Genomic DNA, 21,666 nt, shown 5'->3' on the forward strand with positions numbered 1-21,666 from the left:
CGCAGGGTGGGGCCCTCGGGTAAGCTGCGGCAAGTGTCGCCGGCGACGGGCCCGCGCGCTCGTGCCCGCGCGCAGCCCAAGATGGCGCCTCTCCGCGCCCCCCCCCCACTCCCGCCCCGCGCGCGCCTCCGCCGCTCGGGGCGCGGCCCCGCGGCCCGCGCGCTCCAGGGCGGGGGATGTTGTGATGGAGAAGCCGCCGCGGAGCCGGAGCCCCGCAGCCTGAGCCACCTCCGTCACCTGGGCCTGGGGCCTCCCCGCGCAGGTAGGAGCTGCCCCTGCCCGGGCCAAGCCCTGGAGGTCGGATCCCGACCCCCAGCGGTCGGCGGACCCCGCAGCCCCTTCCCCGCGGCGGCCTGGGTCCCCCGGTCAGGCCCCATCCCCGCGGGCGGTCCTCCCGCCGCGCGCATTTCGACCGCCGTCTTGTCTCCCCTTGTAGGCTCCACCTCGGTCCTCACAAGGCCCCCTCCCCAACCTTTACCTCGTGTCCCTCGGGGCTGCAGAGGGGCGAGAATGGGGGACAAGAAGCGAGGGGGCGATGGGGGAGGGGGGTGGGGGAGGGGAGGTCAGGGGCTGGGAATGGGACGTGGGGGGTGAGGTAGGCAGAGCCTTCACGGATTTCTGCAGGGTCCCAGGCCTGGAATCTGTCAAGCCGCATTCAGTTGCCCTCGGCGACCGAGGGGTGTGCCCTGGGGCTGGCTGTGTCCGCAACTCAGCCAGGAGGCCTAGCACTCGCAGAAGCACTCGTTAAGAGCAGTTTTCCTACAGCCAATTCAGAGGTTATTCTGAACCTATTTTGCATCTGCCTGTGCGTTTCTTGCATTTCCAGCCCCTCCAGCATAGTCCCATCTCTCTTTACTCTTTCAAAGCCAAAACCTTGCCTACACTTGCTGTCTTCATTTCATTTCCTCACTTCCCATTCATTCTTAAAACGACTTCATTTGGTCTCTGTCGCTGACACCCACTGAAACTGCTGGAGCCAAGGTCACCGGAGACCTCCATGTGGCCAACTTGAATGGACACTTTCCTGTTTCCCCCCTTTACCTTTTAGTAGTATTTAGTGGTGTGTGTTAACTCTCCTGGAAGCATTTTTCTGGTTTCTCTTGTCCGGCATTGTCTGCTCCTTCGTGGTCTCATTTGCCTTCCCCTCCCTTTAGATGTTGGTAAAGCTCTTGGTTCTGTCCTGAGCTTGTTCTTTCATTCTGTACTTTCTCCTCTGGTATTTTGTTTACTCCCAAGCCTTCAGATTTCGTATATATATGCTGATGATTCTCAGATGTGTGTATCTGGCCAGACGTCTTTTCTGAGCTCCATATCCAGCTGTCCTCATGACATCCCCATTGAAGTTCAACAGAAATTCCATACCTACAGATCCTAAGCTGAATTATCTTCCAAATCTGTTCTCTACCCTTCTTCCAAATCTGTTCTTCCTTAAGCTCCCAGAAATGGCTACTTTCCAGTCAGTTATCCAAGCTGGAATCCTGGGCAGCATTTTAGATTAACCTCTCTCCCTCACCCTCTGCATCTAATGTCACCAAATTCTGTCGCATCTGCTACCTAAATATTTTTCAGATCTATTCGTTTCACTCCGTCCTCACTGCTACCAAATTTAATCTAGGCCAAAACTCTTTTTCCCCCCTCATTTGTCTAATAGCATACCCTCTTGCCTACCTCCCATTAAATACTCTCAACACAATGTGATCCTTTAAAAAAAATTGCATCTATCTGATCATTTATTCATTCAACAAATAAACTTTGAGCACCTTTTATGTATTGAAGATATAATTATGAAGATATAATTATGAACAAAATAGACTTCGATCTTGTCCCACAATCGGGGGAATCGAATAAGATTATAAGTGCAACAAATACCATGAAGTGGATGGTGAATGGTGCCTTGAGAATACATAAGAGCACAAGCTAAACCGGTCTGGGAGGTAAGAGAGAGGGCCAAGGAAGGCTTCTCTGAGAAATGATATTTGAACTAAGATGTAAAGGATGAGTTCAAGTTAGTTAGGCTGAGGGTTAGCGGTAAGAGGTTCCAGGCAGAAGGGAAGATTCACCTTGTGGAAGGAGCAAGCATGGTGTCTTCGAGGAATCAAAAGAAGGCCAGTGAGGTTGGAGAGCAGAGTTCTGAAGCTGGAGAGGAAGGCAGAGGCCACACCGAGCAGGACGGTTTAGGCCACATTAATAATTTGGATCTTACGGTCTTTGTCCTTGGGGTGGATTGTGATGGTAGTGGATGCAGAGAGTAGGTGAAGTCCGGAAATTTTCCCCAGAGAGAAAATTATCAGTATCTGGGGATGGATTGAATGTGGGGAGCGAGGGAGACGGTTGTTAAGGATGGTACCCCACTTCTGATTTGCACAACAGGAAGGGTGGTTATATCACTCTATGAACCAGGATCCTGAAAGAGGACCAGTCAGGGTGTGGGAGAGAGAAACATAAGCAGGCATGTTTGTTGGAGAGGCCTTTGAGACATCCAGGCAGAGAGGTTGAGTAGGAAGTTGAATGTGCATGTCTGGAGCTCAGATGAGGGGTCTGAAATGGAGATATAAATTTGGAAATGAGCAGTGTGTAGGTGGCACCTGAAGCTATGGGCACAGATAAATACTTATATTGAATATTTGTTGAGAAAGCGAAAAGGGCGTAAGAACAGGCCATGAGAAATCCCAGCGTGTAACAGCCGGCAGAGGGGTCTAGGAGGCCACCGAACAGGAACTAGAGTGTAGGCAGAAAACGGAGAGATGTAGCATGAGGAAGCCATGGATGAAAGTTGGACGAGAGGCAGGGTGTCGAGGGTTGCTGAGAATATTACCAAGATGATGTGTGGGTTGGACGAGATGACATAGGGTCCTGCTGACCTTGGCAAGAGCTGTTACTGAGACATGCTGGGAGTCGGAGCAGGATAGGAGAGGGTTGAGCAGTGACTGCAAGGTGAGGAAATGACAACAGTGAGTAGAGACAGCTCTTTTAAGAAGTTTGCTTGAGCTGGGGAGAGCGAGCGAGCGAGCAGCTAGTGGCACTGGAGGAGCGTTGGTCAAGAAACATTCTGCTTGTAAGTTGGTACGTAGTGGATCCCATTGAGAAGGAGAGATTGATTATATAGAAGAGAATGGATGAGCAGTGGTATAAAATTCCCGGAAAGGCGGGCAAGGAAGGAGCCAAGTAACAGATGAAGCAGTTGGTCTTAGGAAGAAGGAGAAAAGGATAGGTGCTGAAGTCAGCAAATTTGTGTTTGGGGACATTCCTCAACTGCTGGCTTCCATTGCCTCTGTGAAGGAGGAGTGGGAGGTCTTCCTCTGGGAGGGAGGGGTGCTGCAGGGGGTGGCCCAAGGACAGTTGTGCTCTTTTCTCACCTTAGAAGTCCTTTCCTCAAGCAGCTTTTTGCTGATGTCTGGGCTGGAGTAAGACACAGACTCCTTCCTACTCCTGCTGTGCCTTGTTCCTCCCCCTCATAATACCCCCTCATGTATTCTACAAATAGGGGTTGCTCTTCGGTGCCAGGGACTGGCCAGATGCTGGTACTGCACTGCAGGGTAAGGGGTGGTTTCCCTGCTGAACTGTGCGCTCCACTGGGGAGGGACCATTGCTTTATAACTCATCACTCTTCCCCGTGTCTAGCACAGTGCCTCACAAATAGTAAGCTGTCAGGTTAGAGGAGCCTTGACCGTAAGTAGGATGCACCTCCACCCCAGCTCCTTCAGGCTTTCTGGCCATTCTTTTAGCTCCTTGCCTTGAGGGCTCCGCCCAGCTCCCTGCCTTGAGCCAGAATCCGTGTGGCTCTTTCCGTCCTTTGAGAGGCTTCAGGTACACCTAACCCCAAAACGTGTCCCTTCTTGAGGATACTGGACCGCGGGTCATCCTTTGACCTCAAGAAGTTAGGTGATGGCGCCACACAGTGCTTTGAGCCAGGTGCTTAGTTCAGTGCTGTTCGCAACAGAGCTCCCTCATTTCTCCCCCGATACTTTCTGCCCTGGTGACAGGGGGACAGGGCTGCCCTGGAGTTGACCTGGCTCTTCACTGTCCCAGCTTCACAGTGTATGTGCCTTTCCCAGATCACCCCTCCAAGTGGTAAGGAGGTCGGTCCTATCCTGACCTCTTAAACACCTGGCTGCCTACACTGCTGCTTCAGAGAAGGGCTCGTCATCTCCTTGATCCTCTGAGCTTGCCAGCGGCACAGGTCTTCCACATCCTGAAACTCATGGAGATGCCATCGTCGAGCAGCCTTCGGGCCAGGATGCCGGTTCACACTAACTCCCTCCCTCCCTTTTTCCCAGATCTTGGTCCTCACTGCGCTGCCTTCTTGAGTACCCTTCCTCATTCTCCAGCACACTCCCTAACACTCCTGTTGCCTGCTCTCAGCCCACGGGGCCACACAGGCTTATCGCGGTGTCTGCTCCAACCTCTAAATTCGGAGTTCTGAGCCTCCAAATTCCTCTTACCTGATGTCTGTCCCCTCCATCCTTCCCTTCCGTCTACACCGAGGGCCCACTCTGTGGCACACACTCAGTGCACGCTCCTTGGTGTTGGGAATGTGAAGTGGAATAAGACACAGTCTCCGGTGTTTGGTTGGAATGGGGCACTGGGTATTGTGAGACACGGAGGAGGGAATGGTCCCCTGAGCGTGAAGAGAGAGGACTAAACAGGAGAGGCTCACTGCTTCGGAGCTGTGCCTGCCGAGCCAAGTTTTGAAACATGAGCAGAGGTTCTCACATGGGGAGACAGGATTCCAAGCCGGGCGAGCACTGTAAACAAAGAGCCAGGACTGTCAGGGTGTGACATGTTCTAGAATCTGCCATACTTTGTGAGGAATGTAAAGCGTGAAGGAGGCAGGGAAGGGGGAGGAGGTTTGAGAGGTCATGGGGGTTGGCTCAAGGAGGCTCTCGGTGTCCTGCTAGTGAGCACAGACCTGATCCTGAAGGCAGCAGTGAGCCACCTAAGTTTTCCAGCTGGGGAGTGACACAATCTGGTTTCCATTTTTGGAAGGTTACTGTGGTTCTAGGTAGTGGCAGAGCTGTTTATTTTTCTCGTGTGTGCCGGTGACCATGAGTTTGCTTATCACCCAGGTGGAGCCCCACCAAGCAGACTGGCAGTTCCCCATGAGGCAGACACACACAGGAACGTTTCTTCCCCCACGTTACACGTGTGTGCACGGCATTGTGCTAGGCTCTGAGGAGGGAGGCATGATGGCGAGGCAAGCTGTGGCTGCTGCCTCAGGACCGTGCACTGCACCTGAGACGGCAGAGCCTTGCTCAGGCAGCCTGAAGCCCCTCACCGGCAACCTGTGCTCAGGGCTGAGAGCCACACTGAGGTGCAGAGAGAACCAGGGCAGGGGTCAGGGGAGAGAGAACTCCTTGGTGGGGCCAGGGGGAGAGAGAACTCTCAGGTGAGAAATGGGGGAGAAAGAACCATCCGGTGGGAGTCAGAGAGAGAGAGAGAGAGGTGTGCAGTGAGGGGCAGTCAGTGAGGGAGAGCTGTGTGCTGGGGAGAGGACTCAGGGAAGGCATGGGGGAAGAGGAAGGTGATGCAGTAGGAGCTAAGAGGGCCAGGATGAGGGAGAATTGGGTCGTGGTTGGTGGTGGAGGGAGAATGGCCTGTGAGGTGGTGGCAGTGAGGGTCCAGGGAATGAGCACTTTACAGTGGGGGTCAGGGAAGAAGGGCAGTAGAGCAGTGGAAGGTAGGGGAGTTGGGGAGGACGGAATGAGGCCTTGATGGTGGGATCATTGGGTGATGTGGCTGGAAAGATAGGTAGGCAGAGAAAGTGATCCACAAAGGGCTTGTAGTGAGAGGGGGTCCAAAGGGACAGGAACTGCGGGGGGGGGGTTGTCACTGTGGAACAGGAGAACCCCTCCCCTGAAGGGCAGATGGGATTTGGTTGGGCCACCACGAGCAGTGGTTGAGACACAGTAACATGGCCAAAGTGTGTTTTCTGAAACTGGCAGAGGAGATGCAAAAATCGGGCCTGGACGAGATAGGAGGGCAGAGTTATACATTCATTCCACAAATACTTACTGAATTCCTATTCTGTGCCAGGACTGTGTTAAGCTCTAGGCATATGGCATTGAAAAAAAAAAAGCCAAATCTTCCACCATGGAACTGAAATTATAGTCATGAGGAGACAATCGTTAAACAAATAGTAATAATAGTATGGGTAAACAGCTTGACAGATGGTTCTAGGCACTAGGGAAGGTTTGGGTGTTGCCGAGAGAGGGCATGGTGGCCTGCAGTTTTAAAAGGGTGTCAGGGAAAGCCTCACTGAGAAGGTGATGTTTGGATCAAGACCTGAAGGGCTGGGGGGTACAGGTCAAAAGCCCCTGCAGTGAGCCAGGCATGGGGCATTACAGGGGCTGGCAGAGGGAGTGGTGCCCCAAGTGAGATACTTTATAGAAACACTCATAAATTGTAGCTTCAACCAGCCAAAGGAGCCATGAATTGGAGCTGACAGTCCTTCCTCTGTGACCGTCCTTCCCAGGTCCATGCCCTTGAGGGATGGGTCTGTACCTCATTCTCTCCTATTCTCACAGTCCCTAGTAGGGCTGGGCTTTGGGGCTGGTGGAGCCCAGTGATTTATGATAATAGGAACACTGCCTGGGGAGCTCACAGTAGGAGGCTACGGATAGCAACGTGGCAAGAGGAAGGGGCAGTCAGTGTCCAGTGTCCAGAACACATGAGCCAGTCCCACACCAGCTGGGTCCCTGGCACAGTAAGCCCCGGTCAGATCAGCGGGGGGTGGGGATGCACAGAGAGCCATTGTGTGGAGGCTCTGCCATTGGGAGTGAGGGCAGAGCCGGGGCTGGCTGTGCTGTCTCAGAAAGCTCAGGGCTGGGGATTCGGGGCCGGGGTGGACTGTGGGCCTGGCCCTAGCCTTTGGTGGAGATGGTGGTTGAGTGGGTGGTGGTGAGGGGGGACAGGAGTTGAGCCTAGTCATTGTCATGGGAAAATAGCTCATAGGACACAGAGCAGTGGGTGCTGGCCTGCTGAGCATGGGGAGATGAGGAGGTGCAGAGCACAGCCCCGGGCAGAAGCAGGGGTGCTGCTATTCTGACTCGGAGGCTCAACACAGTCTCCTCTCCTCACCCCACAGGATCTGCTAAGGCCATGTCTGTTCCATCGTCACTGAGCCAGTCGGCCATTAATGCCAACAGCCACGGAGGCCCCGCGCTGAGCCTACCCCTGCCCCTGCACGCTGCCCACAACCAGCTGCTCAACTCCAAGCTGCAGGCCACGGCTGTGGGACCCAAGGACCTGCGCAGTGCCATGGGGGAGGGTGGTGGGCCTGAGCCAGGCCCTGCCAATGCCAAGTGGCTAAAGGAGGGCCAGAACCAGCTCCGGCGGGCTGCCACAGCCCATCGTGACCAGAACCGCAACGTGACCTTGACCCTGGCAGAAGAGGCCAGTCAGGAGCCTGAGATGGCACCCTTGGGCCCCAAAGGCTTGATGCACCTGTACTCTGAGCTGGAGCTCTCCGCCCACAATGCGGCCAACAGAGGGCTCCGAGGACCCGGTCTGATCATCAGCACCCAAGAGCAGGGGCCAGATGAAGGAGAGGAGAAGGCGGCAGGGGAGGCCGAGGAGGATGATGAGGAAGAGGACGAGGAGGAGGAGGAGGAGGACTTGTCTTCTCCCCAAGGGCTGCCTGAGCCCCCGGAGAGTGTGGAGGTGCCCCCCAGACCCCAGGCCCTTGCAGACGGTCCCCGAGAGCACAGCAAGAGTGCCAGCCTGCTGTTTGGCATGCGGAACAGTGCAGCCAGCGATGAGGACTCAAGCTGGGCGACCTTATCCCAGGGCAGCCCCTCCTACGGCTCCCCGGAGGACACAGGTACCTTATGGAGCTTGACATGGGGAAGATGGGAGGGCAAGAGGGCAGAGGTCAGGCCTCTCCAAATCAAGGCCAGGGCCAGCCAGGGTGTGAGCCACAGAACGCATGTCCTCAGTCCTCAGCAGGTCATAACCAGGTTTTCCTGAATGAAACCATTCCTATATTCAGAGTGCTTGCACAAACTGATAGGTCCATCCCTCATGGACGCTGATGGATGGTGGACCCGGTGCATTTATGGAGCACTTACCAGGTACTGCCCTATGCTCAACATTATTGTATTGAATCCTCACAATAATGTTGTGAGGTAGCTACTATTCTGACGCCCGTACTACAGATGATGAAAAGTAGGCCTGGAGAGGTTAAGTAGCTTTCCCACAGGCACAGACAGTCTGGGATCACAGTAGAACTGCGTCTAGACTCGAGCTCTTGGCCCTGCTTACCCTGCCACTGATGCACACAGCACGATGAGCCAGGTGCACGTGAGCCAGCTTTTAACAGGCCGGGTCTGGAGGCAGCAGCAGCACCTCCCCACGCAGGTCTGCTTGGAAAGACTGAAGTCGGGGCTCGTGTGCAGAACACCACTCTGGGCGTTGCAAGGATATCGTTTTGTATTCTTTGTATCGGGAATAGAATACTGACTAAAAGTTAGAAAATAAAGGAAGAATAAATAGATGCTTCTTCTTTGTGGGGTGGGCAGGAGGAGAAAGTAGGTATTAGGACTCCAAGGATTGATCATTAAATGTGTCCCATTTAAATACATTGAGTCTCCATATTTGCTGATGTCATGTAGAGATCAGAGCTGAGGGACAGACGACAGAGCTAACGGGTTGTAGCTACAAGCCTGGAGCTCTGTGGGTTGGAGTGTAAGTAGAGACCAGGAAAGACTCTGGTGTGCACCTGGCTGCAGGCACCGTAGCAGACCCCCACCTGGAGAGCCTTAGCAGGGGAGCATGCAGTTCGTGGAGCCATGGAACCAAGGGCAGTGCATCATCCCCTTTCCAAAAACTTATTACGGACCTTTTCAAACATCTACAGAAGTAGAGAGAATAGAATAGTGAGTCCAACTTACCCGTGCCCGAGTTTCAACAATTATCAACACACAACTGATCCTGCTGCACCTATACCCTGATCTGCTCCTGGGCCCCAGCCTAGGTTATTTTAAAGCAAATACTCAAATCCATGCATTTCTAGAAAACAACGCTTAAAACAATCCATAATATCTTTATCATGAGTATAAAAATTTAACAATAATTCCTTAATATTATCAAATATCCAGTCAGTGTTTACAGTTTCCCGGTTGTTTAATAAATGACCCCCACTCTGCTATTTAGAAAAGTTTGGATTATTTGAGTCAATAATCAAATAGTCCTGGACCTTTTGATGGCGGATGTGTATCTGTAAGTTTCTTTGGAGCTGTGTGTTATGCTTCCATCCCTCTGTCTCTCTTTATTCTTGCTTGCGGGTTGTCATTGTTGTTTTAAATCGGAGACGCAGGGTTATTTGACCTGGGTTTTCCATTGTCTGGATTTGCAGACTCTCTCCCTGTGGTGGCGTTGAGCAGGTTTCTCTTCCCCTAGATTTCCTGCAAATTTGCTAGTGTGTTCCAGAGACTTGATCAGATTTGGATTTGAGAGTTTTTTGTGTTTTGCTCTTGCAAGAACACCTCATAGGTGGTATTGAGTACTTCTGTCAAAGGCAAAGTCTGATTGCCTCTCTTTTCTGTGATGTTAGTGGCTTTCGATGGTCATTGCTTGGACCTCCTTTAAAGGGAACAGTTCATGCCACTTTTCAAGGTAAACTGAAAACTAGACATTGATGTGAAATATCCCAATTTTTAAATGTTAGCAACCAATTCTGTTTTTTTTTTAAAGCACCACGCTGGCCATACAAAATCTAGTCTTGTATTGGTCTGTAGGTTGTTAGCTTGCAGTCTCTGCCCTAGCGGAGGGTTGGGGGGGGTTGAGTCAGAGGCCAAATACTGGAGGGCTCAATTGCTCAGGGGCTGCTGGGATGGTCAGTGCAGTAGCTGCTCCTGTGAGCCTTCTAGGAGAAGGAGGCTGGAACTGCTGAAGAAGTGGGAAGGGCCTGCTGGGCGTGGGCACCGACCTCAGTGAGAGAGGATGGCCAAGGATCAAGCTCTGGTGGAGGCTCTGGACAGTGGAGGAGTGGTGTGGGGCCAGCCCAGGGAAAGGGCCGAGTCACTGCCTACTCTTTTGTAATTGTGGCTCCATGATCATGAAGGCTGCAGAGGAAGTCTGGGCTGCTGTAGGAGTGGAGTAGAATTGAGCAAAAGTTATTTTCTCCTTCCCAGCCTGGGATCTCCACAAAGTTGTTGATTGAATGCATAAGTGCCTGAATGAATGAATGAATGAATGAATGAATGAATGAATGAGTGAATGAGTGAATGAACTTTACTACCTGTGTTGGGTTCTTACTCGGTGCCTGGCCTTGTCCTAAATACTGAGAAGGCATACTACAGGGGAGAGAGGTTCCTGCCCTCATGGCACTGACGGTCTGGTGGGGGATACAGAGATAGGCAGCTCTGATCGGCAGGGTGAGCCCTGGGATGGGAGAGGTGCAGGAGGGGCACCCATCCCTGCCTGTGTGCATGGTGGGGGAGAGGGGGTGGGTCAGTTTTGAGACATGACTTTTACACCTATGCCTAAAGGAGGAGTGGGTGATAGTCAGGTGAAGACTGAAGGAGGAAGGGAGGCTGGGCTTGGAGAGGATGAGGGGCATTCCAAGCAGGGAGAGAGAGATAAGGGGGTGGGGGGTGATCAGAGATATGGCTGAGAGGCAGAAGGTTAGGGGCTCAGAACAGCACACAAACTCCGGGAGGAGTTTGAGTTCTATCCTGAGGACAAGAGAAAACAATTAAGAGTATCAAAGTGGAGAATAGTTCAGCATTTTGGAACAATCATGTGGGCTGCAGGGTGCCGTCCAGATTGGAGGAGACTAGGCTGGAGGAGGGAGCCCACTTGTGAGACCTTTGCAGTGATCCGGGTAAGAATTGCAGGTAGTAGCTGGGACTACTGTAGTAACGTGGGGATGGAAAGAGGAGAGAGCATTAGGTGATTCACTGACTCCTGAGCAAATGGCTACACCTGGTTTCACCATGAAGGCATGCATGGATGAATGAATGAATGATACACAAACCTTTGAATTCGTGCGTGAGAGCCTGAATGAATTGATGCAGGAGTGAAGATGTACATTCCCGAATAAATGTGTGTGTGGCGGCAAAGGCCTGAGTAGGGCTTTGCTTGGAGGGAGATATGCCAGGCTCCAGAAGGGCCTCCCAGATGGTCAAAGGGGGAGAGCGGCCCCTCCAGGACAGATCGGAAGGATGAAGCTCTTTGAAGCAGGAAGGTACAGGCTAACAGGGACGGCAGATGGATTGGTGTGCGTGACTCAGTCAGAAGATGGTGAATTGGTCCCCAGATTCAAGAGGTGTATGACCCTTCATGAAGAAGGGTGTGGCTGTGGAGGGCACGGTTGCCCTGGGTGCCGGTGTTCCTGGAAGGTTTGACAGGAGAGCCGTGAAGGTGATGGAGGGTCCCTGGGAAAGAGGGGGCATTTGAATTCCCTGGGGCATGAGGGGAGGGGAGGGTGGAGGGAGACGAGGTGGTAATGGCTACCTAGAAGGCTAGACAGGCAAGAAGAGCCCCTCCCCTGTGGGCCCAACTCATTTGCAAACAGGGTGGTGAGACATCTTGCTCAGATAACTCTCCCATCAGGTGTGCAGCCACCTTGGGTAACCACACCTGCTCCCAGCACCTCTGTGCCTGGTTGCCCGGCAGCCTGGGTCTGGGGACTGCCTGTATCCTCAGTGCTGCCTCTTGGACCAGTCAGGATTCCTGGTTTCCCTGGTAACGGGAAGCACGTCAGCAGTCTGGGCGCTCCCAGCCTTCCTGGTGCTGCGGTTGCCGAGGAGACGCTGCAGCCTAGCTGGGCCCTGGCAGGTGAGGGGGGCTGTGCTGGGAAGCCCCAAGCTCAGCCTCAAGCTTGCTGGGGCCCAGCCCTCAAGGCCCACTTTTGGGCTCAAACTACAGGGCAGGTTCTGGGCAGGGAAGGGATCCCCGGGAGCCCTGAAGCCACACCCTTTTTGTGCTGAGAGCTACAGGCTTTGCAGGGCCCCAGGTGGCTGAGGGATTCCCAAGGGGCTGAGCTTCCTGGTGTCCCTAAGACTAGGTTTGACTGTGGTACTGTGGTGCCTATTGTGGGGTGGGATGGGGATTCAGGATTGGGGGAGGGGAGCCAGGATTAGAAAGAAGAGATGTGAGAAGGAGGGGCCGGGGTCTTATGAGGACCCTCCATCCCCACCCCAAGGAGGTCCCCTCCCATGGTGGTCCCGGCCCCTCCTTAGTGAGCTCCAAGCGGGGGAGGAACTTGCCTGGCAGGCGCTCTGCCCTGGTGAGAAGGGGGCGGGATGAGCTTTTCTCTGCAGCCCAGCACCAGGCTGTGAGCCCAGCTGGCTGGGCTGGAGGGGCTGTGAGGAGGGAGGGTGGAGGCAGGAGGGGCTGGGAACCAGCGCCATGTTCTCCCAGGACTTTTTCCTGGCCATCATCCTGCAGGACAGCAGCCCAGGTGAGGGGTAGCATGGGGCTGGGCATGATGTGGGGTGGGGCTGGGTGGGGAGGCGAGGCAGAGGAGGCAGAAGCGGGGTTACAGAGCTGGAGTGGTATGGCTCTGCTGGAAGAAGAGGGGTGTATGTCACAGGTATGTGTGCGTGTGCAGAAGATGTTGGCCTGCATCTGTGTGTGGCAGGGGTCAGGGTGTGAGTGTCTGTGGCATCTGCACACATGTGGCAGAGGTTGACTGCGTGTGCATTCACTGTCTGGGTGGTACCCGCACATGTGTGGGGGGGTTGCTGTGGGTGTGGCTTCTGCGCAGGTGTGGTGGGAGCTGATACATATAACCGTGTGTGTGCATACCTCTGCGTAGGGTGTCTACCTTAGGTTATGGCTGGAGTTGGGGTGTGTATGTGTGTACCACCCCTGTACCACAGTACCACCCCTGCACAAGTGTGTGCATCTGACTGTGATACCTGCCATCTCTGCTGGGATTTTCCGTGTGTGCACACACTTGTGTTTGTGGTGGCTGCACAGGTGGTAGGGCTTGTATGTGTTGTGTGTCTGAGTGCACATGTGTGTGCAGGAGGTGCTGATAAGTGTGTGCACCTGAAATATGGATATGTGTGGTAGGAGGTCAGTTGGGGTCACCCAACCTCCTTCCCTTCTCTCTGCATTTCTCCTTCCCTCTATGTGGGCACATTAGCCAGGAGCAGGGTCCAGGAGGAGACCTGAGTCATGTCCCCTGCTGGTGGTCCCCCGTGTTGTGACTCCGGACTGCAAACTCTAAGAGGAAGCAGGAACCTTGTGCTAGAGCCCTTTCCCCATCCTTTCCTCTCCACCATGGGGTCTCTGCGAGGGGACTGGGCATAAGTACCCACTGTTTGCTTGTTGGGTGGGAAGACCCTCATCAGTCCCCCCACCCAGCAGATTCCTTCTGGAACCCCAACGCCTTCGAGACGGATTCCGACCTGCCGGCTGGATGGATGAGGGTCCAGGATACCTCAGGGACCTACTACTGGCACATCCCAACAGGGACCACCCAGTGGGAGCCCCCGGGTCGGGCTTCTCCTTCACAGGGGAGTAGCCCCCAAGAGGAGTCTCAGGTGAGCCCACAGGCCTGTTGTTTTTCTGTCCAGGGGTGAGGGGTGGTGCTGCTGGAGCAAGACGAGCCACCCACTTACTGCTCCCATCCCTCTTCCTAGCTCACTTGGACAGGCTTTGCGCACAGAGAAGGCTTTGAGGATGGAGAATTTTGGAAGGTGAGGGGCCCTGTTTTACAATGGGGGAGCTGCAGAAGGGGCATCATTTTGGCCCTGACTCCTCTCTCCCCTTCCCAAGGATGAACCCAGTGAGGAGGCTCCTATGGATTTGGGACTGAAGGACCCTGAGGAGGGGACATTGCCCTTCCCAGCTCAGACCCTCAGGTGAGTGGGAAGCCATGATATGGTGCGCTGGCAGGGGGTGGATCTCTCTGGGAGGGTCCTTAGGACAGCTCCATGTTTGGGGATCTGTACCAAGTGTTACCATCTTCCTCCAGCCCAGAGCCATTACCCCAAGAGGAGGAGAAGCTGACCCCACGGAATGCCAACCCAGGGATCAAGGTTTGTTCAAGACCAATGCCCATTCCTGGGCTGGGGCTTCTCTGTGTGAAGACCCCCTGGGTCATGTCCTGAGGGCATCTGTGGTCTCAGGAAGCTCTCCAGGTCCTGAGTTAGGAGCTCTTCCAGTCTTGGCACAGATCCCTGTGTCTGAGCCAGAGGCACGTCAGTGTTTAACTCAGCTAGTCCAGTGCCTGGGCAGGGGATTCATCCAGGCTTGACTCAGATGCTTCCTTGTACTAGCAGGGGTCTCCTCTGAGACCATCCCCCTCCCGCCAACTAGATCTTGTTTGGGGAGCTCTTCAGTCTTAGCTTGGATCACCCTCCCAGCTGCCATGTTCTGAGTCAGGAACTCCTCTGCTCTTAGCAGAGACAGCGTCCTGTGTTGGGGGTCCTCTGGTTCTAGCTCAGACCCTGTACCTCCCACCTCTTCTTCTGTGTCTGGCAGTGCTTCGCAGTGCGCTCCCTAGGCTGGGTGGAGATGACCGAGGAGGAGCTGGCCCCTGGACGCAGCAGTGTGGCCGTCAACAACTGCATCCGCCAGCTGTCCTATCACAAAAACAATCTGCACGACCCCATGTCTGGGGGCTGGGGGGAGGTGAGGGCTGAGCTGGTGGGTATGGTTCAGTGGAGAAGGGGAGGGAGCTGAGAGAGAGAGCTGAGCTGCCGGAGCAACCACTGGGGGAGGGAGGTGTCGAAGCCCGGAAGTGATGGCCTAGTGAGATGGGTGTGCGATCCCAGGTGGGGGCCTGGGGAGATGGTTTCTAATGGTGACCAGATGATAAAGGGAGTCATATAGGAGATGACAGATGTGACTTTACTAGAGTGAGGCCTGCAGGGTAGGAGGTCCAACACCAAGGTGGGGGCCCCAGAGCTGTGGCTGACCTCCCCTGAATGCCTGCTTCCTGGGCCCGCAGGGAAAGGACCTGCTGCTACAGCTGGAGGACGAGACGCTCAAGCTGGTGGAGCCGCAGAGCCAGGCCCTGCTGCACGCCCAACCCATCGTCAGCATTCGTGTTTGGGGCGTCGGGCGGGACAGTGGAAGGTGGGAGCTGGGCCTGGGATCCTAGGGTGGGGGCTCATCCAGCAGTCAGAGTGGGGGCCCTCCTTCCTAACTCTATTCTTTGCCTCTCTTGTGCTGCCGGACCCAGAGAGAGGTACTTGTGCCTAATTTATCTTGACCGTTCCTCCTCCCACACCTGGACCAGATGCCTCAGAGCACCCAAGTTCTCCTATTCTGCCCCGCCCCTTCCTGCCCGCTGTGCTCCCCCATTTTCCCCCACCTCGGCATGCTTGCCTGTCTACCCCGAGCCAGAAGGCAGCACCCCCAGGACACCATCCCGAGGGCAGAAGCCCTGAAGGAGCTGCGATGGACAGGGAGGGCGTGGGTGGGGTGGGGATGACGCCTCAACACTGGATGGCACTGGGAGACACTGAGGTGCCCCTCCCCCAACAGGGACTTTGCCTACGTAGCTCGCGATAAGCTGACCCAGATGCTCAAGTGCCACGTGTTTCGCTGTGAGGCACCTGCCAAGAACATCGCCACCAGCCTGCATGAGATCTGCTCTAAGGCACGGCCCCCTCTGCTCCCTGGACTAGCTGCCACCTTTGCTCTACAAGGATGTGGGTGGGGTCATTGAGTGGGGGTGGGGGACTCCAGGGCAGTGAAGCCCTAACAGACTCTCCCTTGCTCCTCCCCTCCTCTCCTCAGATCATGGCCGAAAGGCGCAATGCCCGCTGCTTGGTAAATGGACTCTCCCTGGACCACTCTAAACTGGTGGATGTCCCTTTCCAAGGTCAGTGCCACAACCCTGCCAGGTCCAGCTCAGCTTTGTTGGCAAAGGTGAGGTGACTCAAGAAGAGGCAGAAGCTACTACATGGAAATGATAAAAAAAAATGGGCACATGGAGACTACATTCTTTGGATCAAATAAGTTGAGGGAGATGGGGAAAGGGTGGAGGCAGGGCCTTGGCTGTGTGCATATCCAGCTTCTGCCCTGGTGGTGGGGACTGAGAGTGAGCAAGGTCTGCCACCATGACTCATCTTCCTTTTCTTTCCCACAGTGGAATTTCCAGCGCCTAAGAATGAGTTGGTACAAAAGTTCCAAGTCTATTACCTGGGGAATGTGCCTGTTGCTAAACCTGTTGGTATGTGTGTTCTTCTTCACCCAAGGACCACCGCCTTGATCCCAAAGCTAAGCCCACCCTCTGCCTCCCAAAGCCTTTTTACCAGACCTTCCTCATGCTTGACATCATCCAGCCCTTTAAAATGCCTCCCACCTCGTTTACCTCTGTTGCACCTGCACTCTGTGTTCTGCCTATAGTAGCAGCTGGCATGCCTTCACCGAGTTTGAACCAACGAACTAGGCACATCGGGAGACGCACTCTTGCATCCCACGGAAAATCTTTGATTGGGTTGGGAGGTCGGGTCTTAGATGACTGGAAACACCAGGTAGCAGCTGGGAGCTGGGTTTGGTATTACAGCACTAACAGTGAGCTGTGAGCATCCAGAGAGGAAGCAGTGAGCATAACCGTGACATGCTTTATTGCTAGTTAAGTACTTCCTTATATGTCATTTAAGTCTTGACGATCCTATGAGGTTGGGATTATGGTGATACCCATTTTGTAGATAAGGAAACTGAGAGTAGAGACTATCTGATTCTCTCGTATATTTCTAGTGCTTTCACGGTAACTGTTATTTATTTGTTCACTCACTTAACAAATACCTATGAAGCCCACCATGTGTCGTGTCCTGGGAGAACAATGGCCACAGCTTTCGTGGAAGTTACAAAAGGTTACAGCAGAAAAAACAAAACAGGAATTAGTCAAATAATCATATTAATAATAAATGTGTAATTACAAATTGAGTCATCCATTGAAAGAAAGGAGCAAGCTGCTATAAAACTGTCAGAAAAGACTTCCTTGAGAAAGTGACATTTGAACTAGGATCAAAAAATGAATGGGAGATAATGTGGTAAAGTAGGATGGAGATAGGAATAAAGCGGGGCAGGGTGAACAGTGTAGAGGAGGACCCATAGTGAAAGGCACTTTGGTACTTCAAAGGCATGGACAGAAGGCCATTGGTGCCAGATGAGGCTGGGAGCTGGGTGGTGGTCAGACCTTATAATCATTTGTTAATCCTGAAAGCAGCAATGAGCTGTAGTTGAGTTTTCAGGAAAGCGCTCGGCATAATCAGATTTGAATTTTGTAAAAGCTGGCATTGGCTGTACCATGGAAAAGATGTTTAGCAGGTGGAGGTGGATGTGAGGATCTATCAGGAGGATCTTGGAGTAGTCATGGCCAATAAGAAGAGTATCATGGACTGTGGTGGAGCTGAAGAAGAGTGTGCAGATTCAAGAGATGTTTAGATAATTAAAATCAACCAGGTCTTGGTGATTGACTGAATGTGGGACGAGGGACAGAGGCATTCAGGCTGACTCCTGACTTCCTGGCTTTGGGAATTAATGGATGGTGATGCCATTGTTTAAAGGTAGCAGACATTGGAAGAGGCCAGTTTTGGTATGGAGATTGGAGTCCAGTTTTGGACATGCCGAGTTGGATGGGGAAGCCGAGTGACAAACTCAGGTTGGCAGGTGGATTCACAGAGGAGAGGTCTGGGTTGCAGATTCAGATGTGGCATTATTGGGTTATAGACGTAATCAAAGCCACGAGTGTAGCAGCCCACAGTGACAAGAGAAATGAGGCTAGGCCTGGCTTTTAGATCCTTCAGCATTTAATGGACAGAGGAGGATGAAATTGATAAGGATTGTGAGAGCTGAAGGAGAGAGTGGGGAGGCAAAAAGGAGACTGCTTCAAGAGGTGGTCAGGTGTCATATCAAAAGATACTTAGGAAGAACTCAACTGTGTGGTGGATGGATAAATGAAGAAACAAATGATACAATAAAACGAGACTTGCCTCAAATGACAGGGTCAGGAGATGGTAGGTCCAGGACTCCAACCTGGTCATCTGCAATTCTCTGCTCTTCCCCTCAAACTATGCTGACTTTAATGACCTGCACCTTATGTCCAATAAGGGAACCCTTCTTTGAAAGGATGGGGATTGAGCTGGGGTTGAAAGAAGGCCTGGGTTTGCAGAGGGGAGTTGGTGTTCCAGTGGGATTTAATGTCAGTGCCACAGACATGGAGCTGGAGGTGAGAAGATCATGCTACGGGAGCAGGAAGGAAGCTTGGCTGACCTCTGCACCTTTGGTTTCATTTCTTTCTGCCTTTCCCCTTCAACTTCTAAACCCTTCTTGCATCTTCCAGTTAGATCCCCTACTCCCCTATCTACCCACCACCTTAAATAGGTTCTCACTATGATGAAGCAACTGTCTGCGATCCTTGACTGCCCCTCTGCTGCCCGTCACCTCGATGGGTCTGCTCTATTGAGTCTCTAAACTCACTTCCTGCTTTGTCTTGTGCTCCCTTTTTAACCTCCAGGAGTTTAATATTGGCTCCTCTTGAAGCTGCAATATTCATAAATCATTCATTTATTCAACAAGTGACTATTGGATGCCTCATCTGTGCCAGGCACTTTCTAGGCTCTTGGTACACATGAATGAACAAAACAGGGATTCTTGCCTTCAGGTAGCTGACGTTCTAGCCAGGACAGACAAGCAAGAATGAAATTATGTAGTATGTTGGAAGGCAACAATTGATATGGGAAAAAAATGCACAATAGATTAAGGGGGATTGGGAGAGCAGGGCTGGGGGTCAGGGTATAGGTTGTAATTCTGAGTTGTCACCAAATACGGCAGACTGTTTCTAGGCCGCATTGCTCCACTACTTTCCCCACCTCTGTGCGGATCCTCCCCACGCTCCAAAGCCAAGCCCCACACCCTGGCCCCAGGAGCTGATTAAGTGGTTTGACTTTGATACCATTGACTGGCATAAATGTCAAACACACCACAGGCCTTGGCAGTCAGACCTGACCCACTCAGGAACTGCCTGCGTTTTCACCCTTCTGTGGGCTCCCGGGTTACTTGGTTATACCAGTTTGGATGCACTGGCCCATGTTGCCTTGAGGGTGTCTTGCTCATGCATCTGGAATTCCTTAACTAGATAAGCCCTGTGCTCGGATTAGGGACACAGGGATGAATTGAATTTGCCTTCTGTCCTTGAGATGTGCTAAGAGTTGTCCCAGCAACATTCCCTCTGCCCAGCAGCAGGGAAGACTTCCTGGGTGGGTGGGGCCTGGGTGGACTCTGAAGGATGAGAATCGGGAGTTTCTCACACAGTCAGGAGGGAAAGCACACTCCAGACAGAGGTTTTTCCACAGTTACAGTTGTGTCCCTTGAGGGATCCTCTTCTCTTACTTCGAATTCCCCATCTGCCTAGCCGGGCATTTGCCAAGATTAGATGTTAATAAATGCTACATAAATCCTTTGAAGCTCAGGGAGCAATAAAATATGGAGCTTGACAGCTTAGATGAGGCCAGTTTTTGGAGGACTTGCATGCTTGGGAGAGGAATGTGGCCTTGATCCAGCCAGAAGTAAGATGAGCAAGGCCAAGATGAGGGAGGACTTTTGAGGAAGATATTTGTCCTCTTCCTTGTCCTCCCTGCCCACAAAGGGTCCACGTGGGCTGCTCCTGTGGGAGCCCAGAGGCACTGAAAGGGGTGAGAGGGCCCAGGAGTGGACCACAGAGCTGTATGCTTTCATGTTGGCACTGTCTCCTCTAACCTCTTAGCTGCGAAGGTCAAGACACAGTAGATCACACAGCCCATTCATGAGTAGTGCAGGGACCGGAACCCATGCCTCTGCCATGCCACATGCTGCTTCTGCCTCTTCTCTGCTGAGTGCAAGCAAAAGTGGGATGCAAGAGTGACGTGTTCAATAGCAATTTGAGGTGGAGGAAACCACTGTGTTACAGGGGGATGTCGATTGATCTAAAAGCTAGGAACCTTGTGTTACTTGTCCTTTTAGCACATTATAGAAATTACCAAAATTATTGAATCCAACTAAGATTTGACAGTCCTTCTAGTTCTGAGAACTAGAAATATAGAGAAGGAGCAGGGGAACTGTAAGCTTCAGTTTCCTTATCTGTAAAGTGGTGATGAAAGAATCAATTGAGAGATTGTTGTAAGGTGTACATGGGATTGCGCACTGCAATGCCTGGCATGCACAGTGAGACACAAAAGTCAACATACCTCAAGTGGATATAAAAAAAAACAAAGGTTGGGTCTTGGGAGAGGAGTGGCTTATAGGGGTTGATGAGGGAGTATGGTGGTACGATGCAGTATAATGTCTGAATGTGGGTGAACACTGAGAGCCAAGATAAAGGGAGGTCAGAGCTTGGGAGGTCAGTTCATTTTGGAGGCTGAAGGAAGAGGCAGAGTCAAGTGAAGAAAACCAAGCCTAGGATTCAATATGGAAGAAACCAGAGAAGTTCTAAATCACTGAAGCCAAGGAGGAGGGCACCAAGGAAGGGATGCCCGTGCAGCAGCATCCAGGGCTGTGGACTGGTGAAGTGGGGTTGGAGCAAAGGCCCCTATCCCTAGTGGTATCATGTTTGTGTCCATATCTTCCAGGGGTAGATGTGATAAATGGGGCCCTGGAGTCAGTCCTGTCCTCCAGTAGCCGTGAGCAGTGGACCCCAAGTCACGTCAGCGTGGCTCCTGCCACCCTTACCATCTTGCATCAGCAGGTAAAGACTGGGGTGGGAGAATGCATGGCTGTGCCTTGCCATGGAGGGGAGGCTGGGGTGGTTGAGGAAGAGCTGCCAGGAAGGTAGATGTGCCCAGTGGAAGAGAGGGTTGGGCTGTTCCTTTCTAACCGGGTTCCATCCCTCCAGACGGAAGCAGTGCTGGGGGAATGTCGGGTGCGTTTCCTCTCCTTCCTGGCTGTGGGCAGAGATGTCCACACATTTGCATTCATCATGGCTGCCGGCCCAGCCTCCTTCTGCTGCCACATGTTCTGGTGCGAGCCCAACGCTGCCAGCCTCTCAGAGGCCGTGCAGGCTGCGTGCATGGTAAGCGGGTGGGGTGGTGGAGTGATGACACCCACCTCACATGGGGCAGGCCGGAGAGTGACTGCCCCACCTGCCTCTTTGCAGCTCCGCTACCAGAAGTGTCTGGATGCACGCTCCCAGGCCTCCACCTCCTGCCTCCCAGCACCCCCTGCTGAGTCTGTTGCCCGGCGTGTAGGGTGGACTGTCCGCAGGGGCGTTCAGTCGCTGTGGGGTTCCCTCAAGCCCAAACGCCTGGGGGCCCATACCCCCTGAAGCCCTCAGTCCTCCTTCCACCTGCTTGCGTTGGGCCCCAGGGAACTCAAGGGTATGGGGCAGGGAGGGGCCCTAGAGGCTATTGTTAGGCCTCAGGCTCCCCCCCCCCAAAGTTGCCCCTCCCCAGTAGCTGGGGTTCCCTGCCTAGGGGCTGGGGAGCGAGAGACCTAATCCCTGCAAGGAAGTGACAATACTGGATTGATAAGAGGAGCAAGAAGCAAGGCCAGCCCCGGGCTCTCCACCCCCACATTTCAGGTGGAGCAGGAGGAACTGGTCTAGGCCAGGCCCCATCTTGCTAGGGTCCGGCAGGGGCAGGAGGGGACTGGTTCAGGCATGGGTCCCCTCCCCCCTGTTCCATGGGCACCTCTGCTGTACTGATATCACTAATAAAGTCTGTCTGCCCTGCTAAGCCGTGTGCCTTCCTGTGCGTGCATTACACCGTCACCTGCAGTACCCTG

At 53.3% G+C, this 21,666-nt stretch overlaps 1 protein-coding gene across 2 annotated transcripts; it reads left to right on the top strand.

Moving 5' to 3' along the window:
• Nucleotides 1-66: 66 nt before the first annotated feature.
• On the top strand, nt 67-21,617 carry APBB1 (amyloid beta precursor protein binding family B member 1). 2 transcript variants are annotated; one of them, XM_087868076.1, is made up of 14 exons: nt 67-262; nt 7,085-7,819; nt 13,315-13,493; nt 13,593-13,649; nt 13,729-13,814; nt 13,928-13,991; nt 14,437-14,586; nt 14,906-15,033; nt 15,445-15,559; nt 15,700-15,784; nt 16,052-16,135; nt 20,517-20,632; nt 20,780-20,956; nt 21,041-21,617. In XM_087868076.1, the coding sequence occupies exons 1-14, from the start codon at nt 82-84 to the stop codon at nt 21,206-21,208; spliced, it is 2,325 nt and encodes a 774-aa protein (XP_087724202.1). In that variant the 5' UTR covers nt 67-81; the 3' UTR covers nt 21,209-21,617. The 2 variants fall into 2 exon arrangements, with proteins under 2 accessions (XP_087724202.1, XP_087724203.1); XM_087868077.1 differs by having other exon boundaries at nt 13,318-13,493.
• The last annotated feature ends 49 nt before the right edge of the window (nt 21,618-21,666 follow it).

Source organism: Ursus americanus, chromosome 16 (assembly GCF_024610735.1).
Source record: "Ursus americanus isolate L20-20 chromosome 16, mUrsAme1.1.p, whole genome shotgun sequence".
NCBI classification, from domain to species: domain Eukaryota; kingdom Metazoa; phylum Chordata; class Mammalia; order Carnivora; family Ursidae; genus Ursus; species Ursus americanus.

Coding starts and splice junctions, on each gene's coding strand:
- APBB1 (XM_087868076.1), top strand. CDS start 82: ATGGCGCCTCTCCGCGCCCCCCCCCCACTCCCGCCCCGCGCGCGCCTC. Junction 263..7,084: donor CCTGGGGCCTCCCCGCGCAG/GTAGGAGCTGCC, acceptor CTCACCCCACAG/GATCTGCTAAGGCCATGTCT. Junction 16,136..20,516: donor GCCTGTTGCTAAACCTGTTG/GTATGTGTGTTC, acceptor CATATCTTCCAG/GGGTAGATGTGATAAATGGG.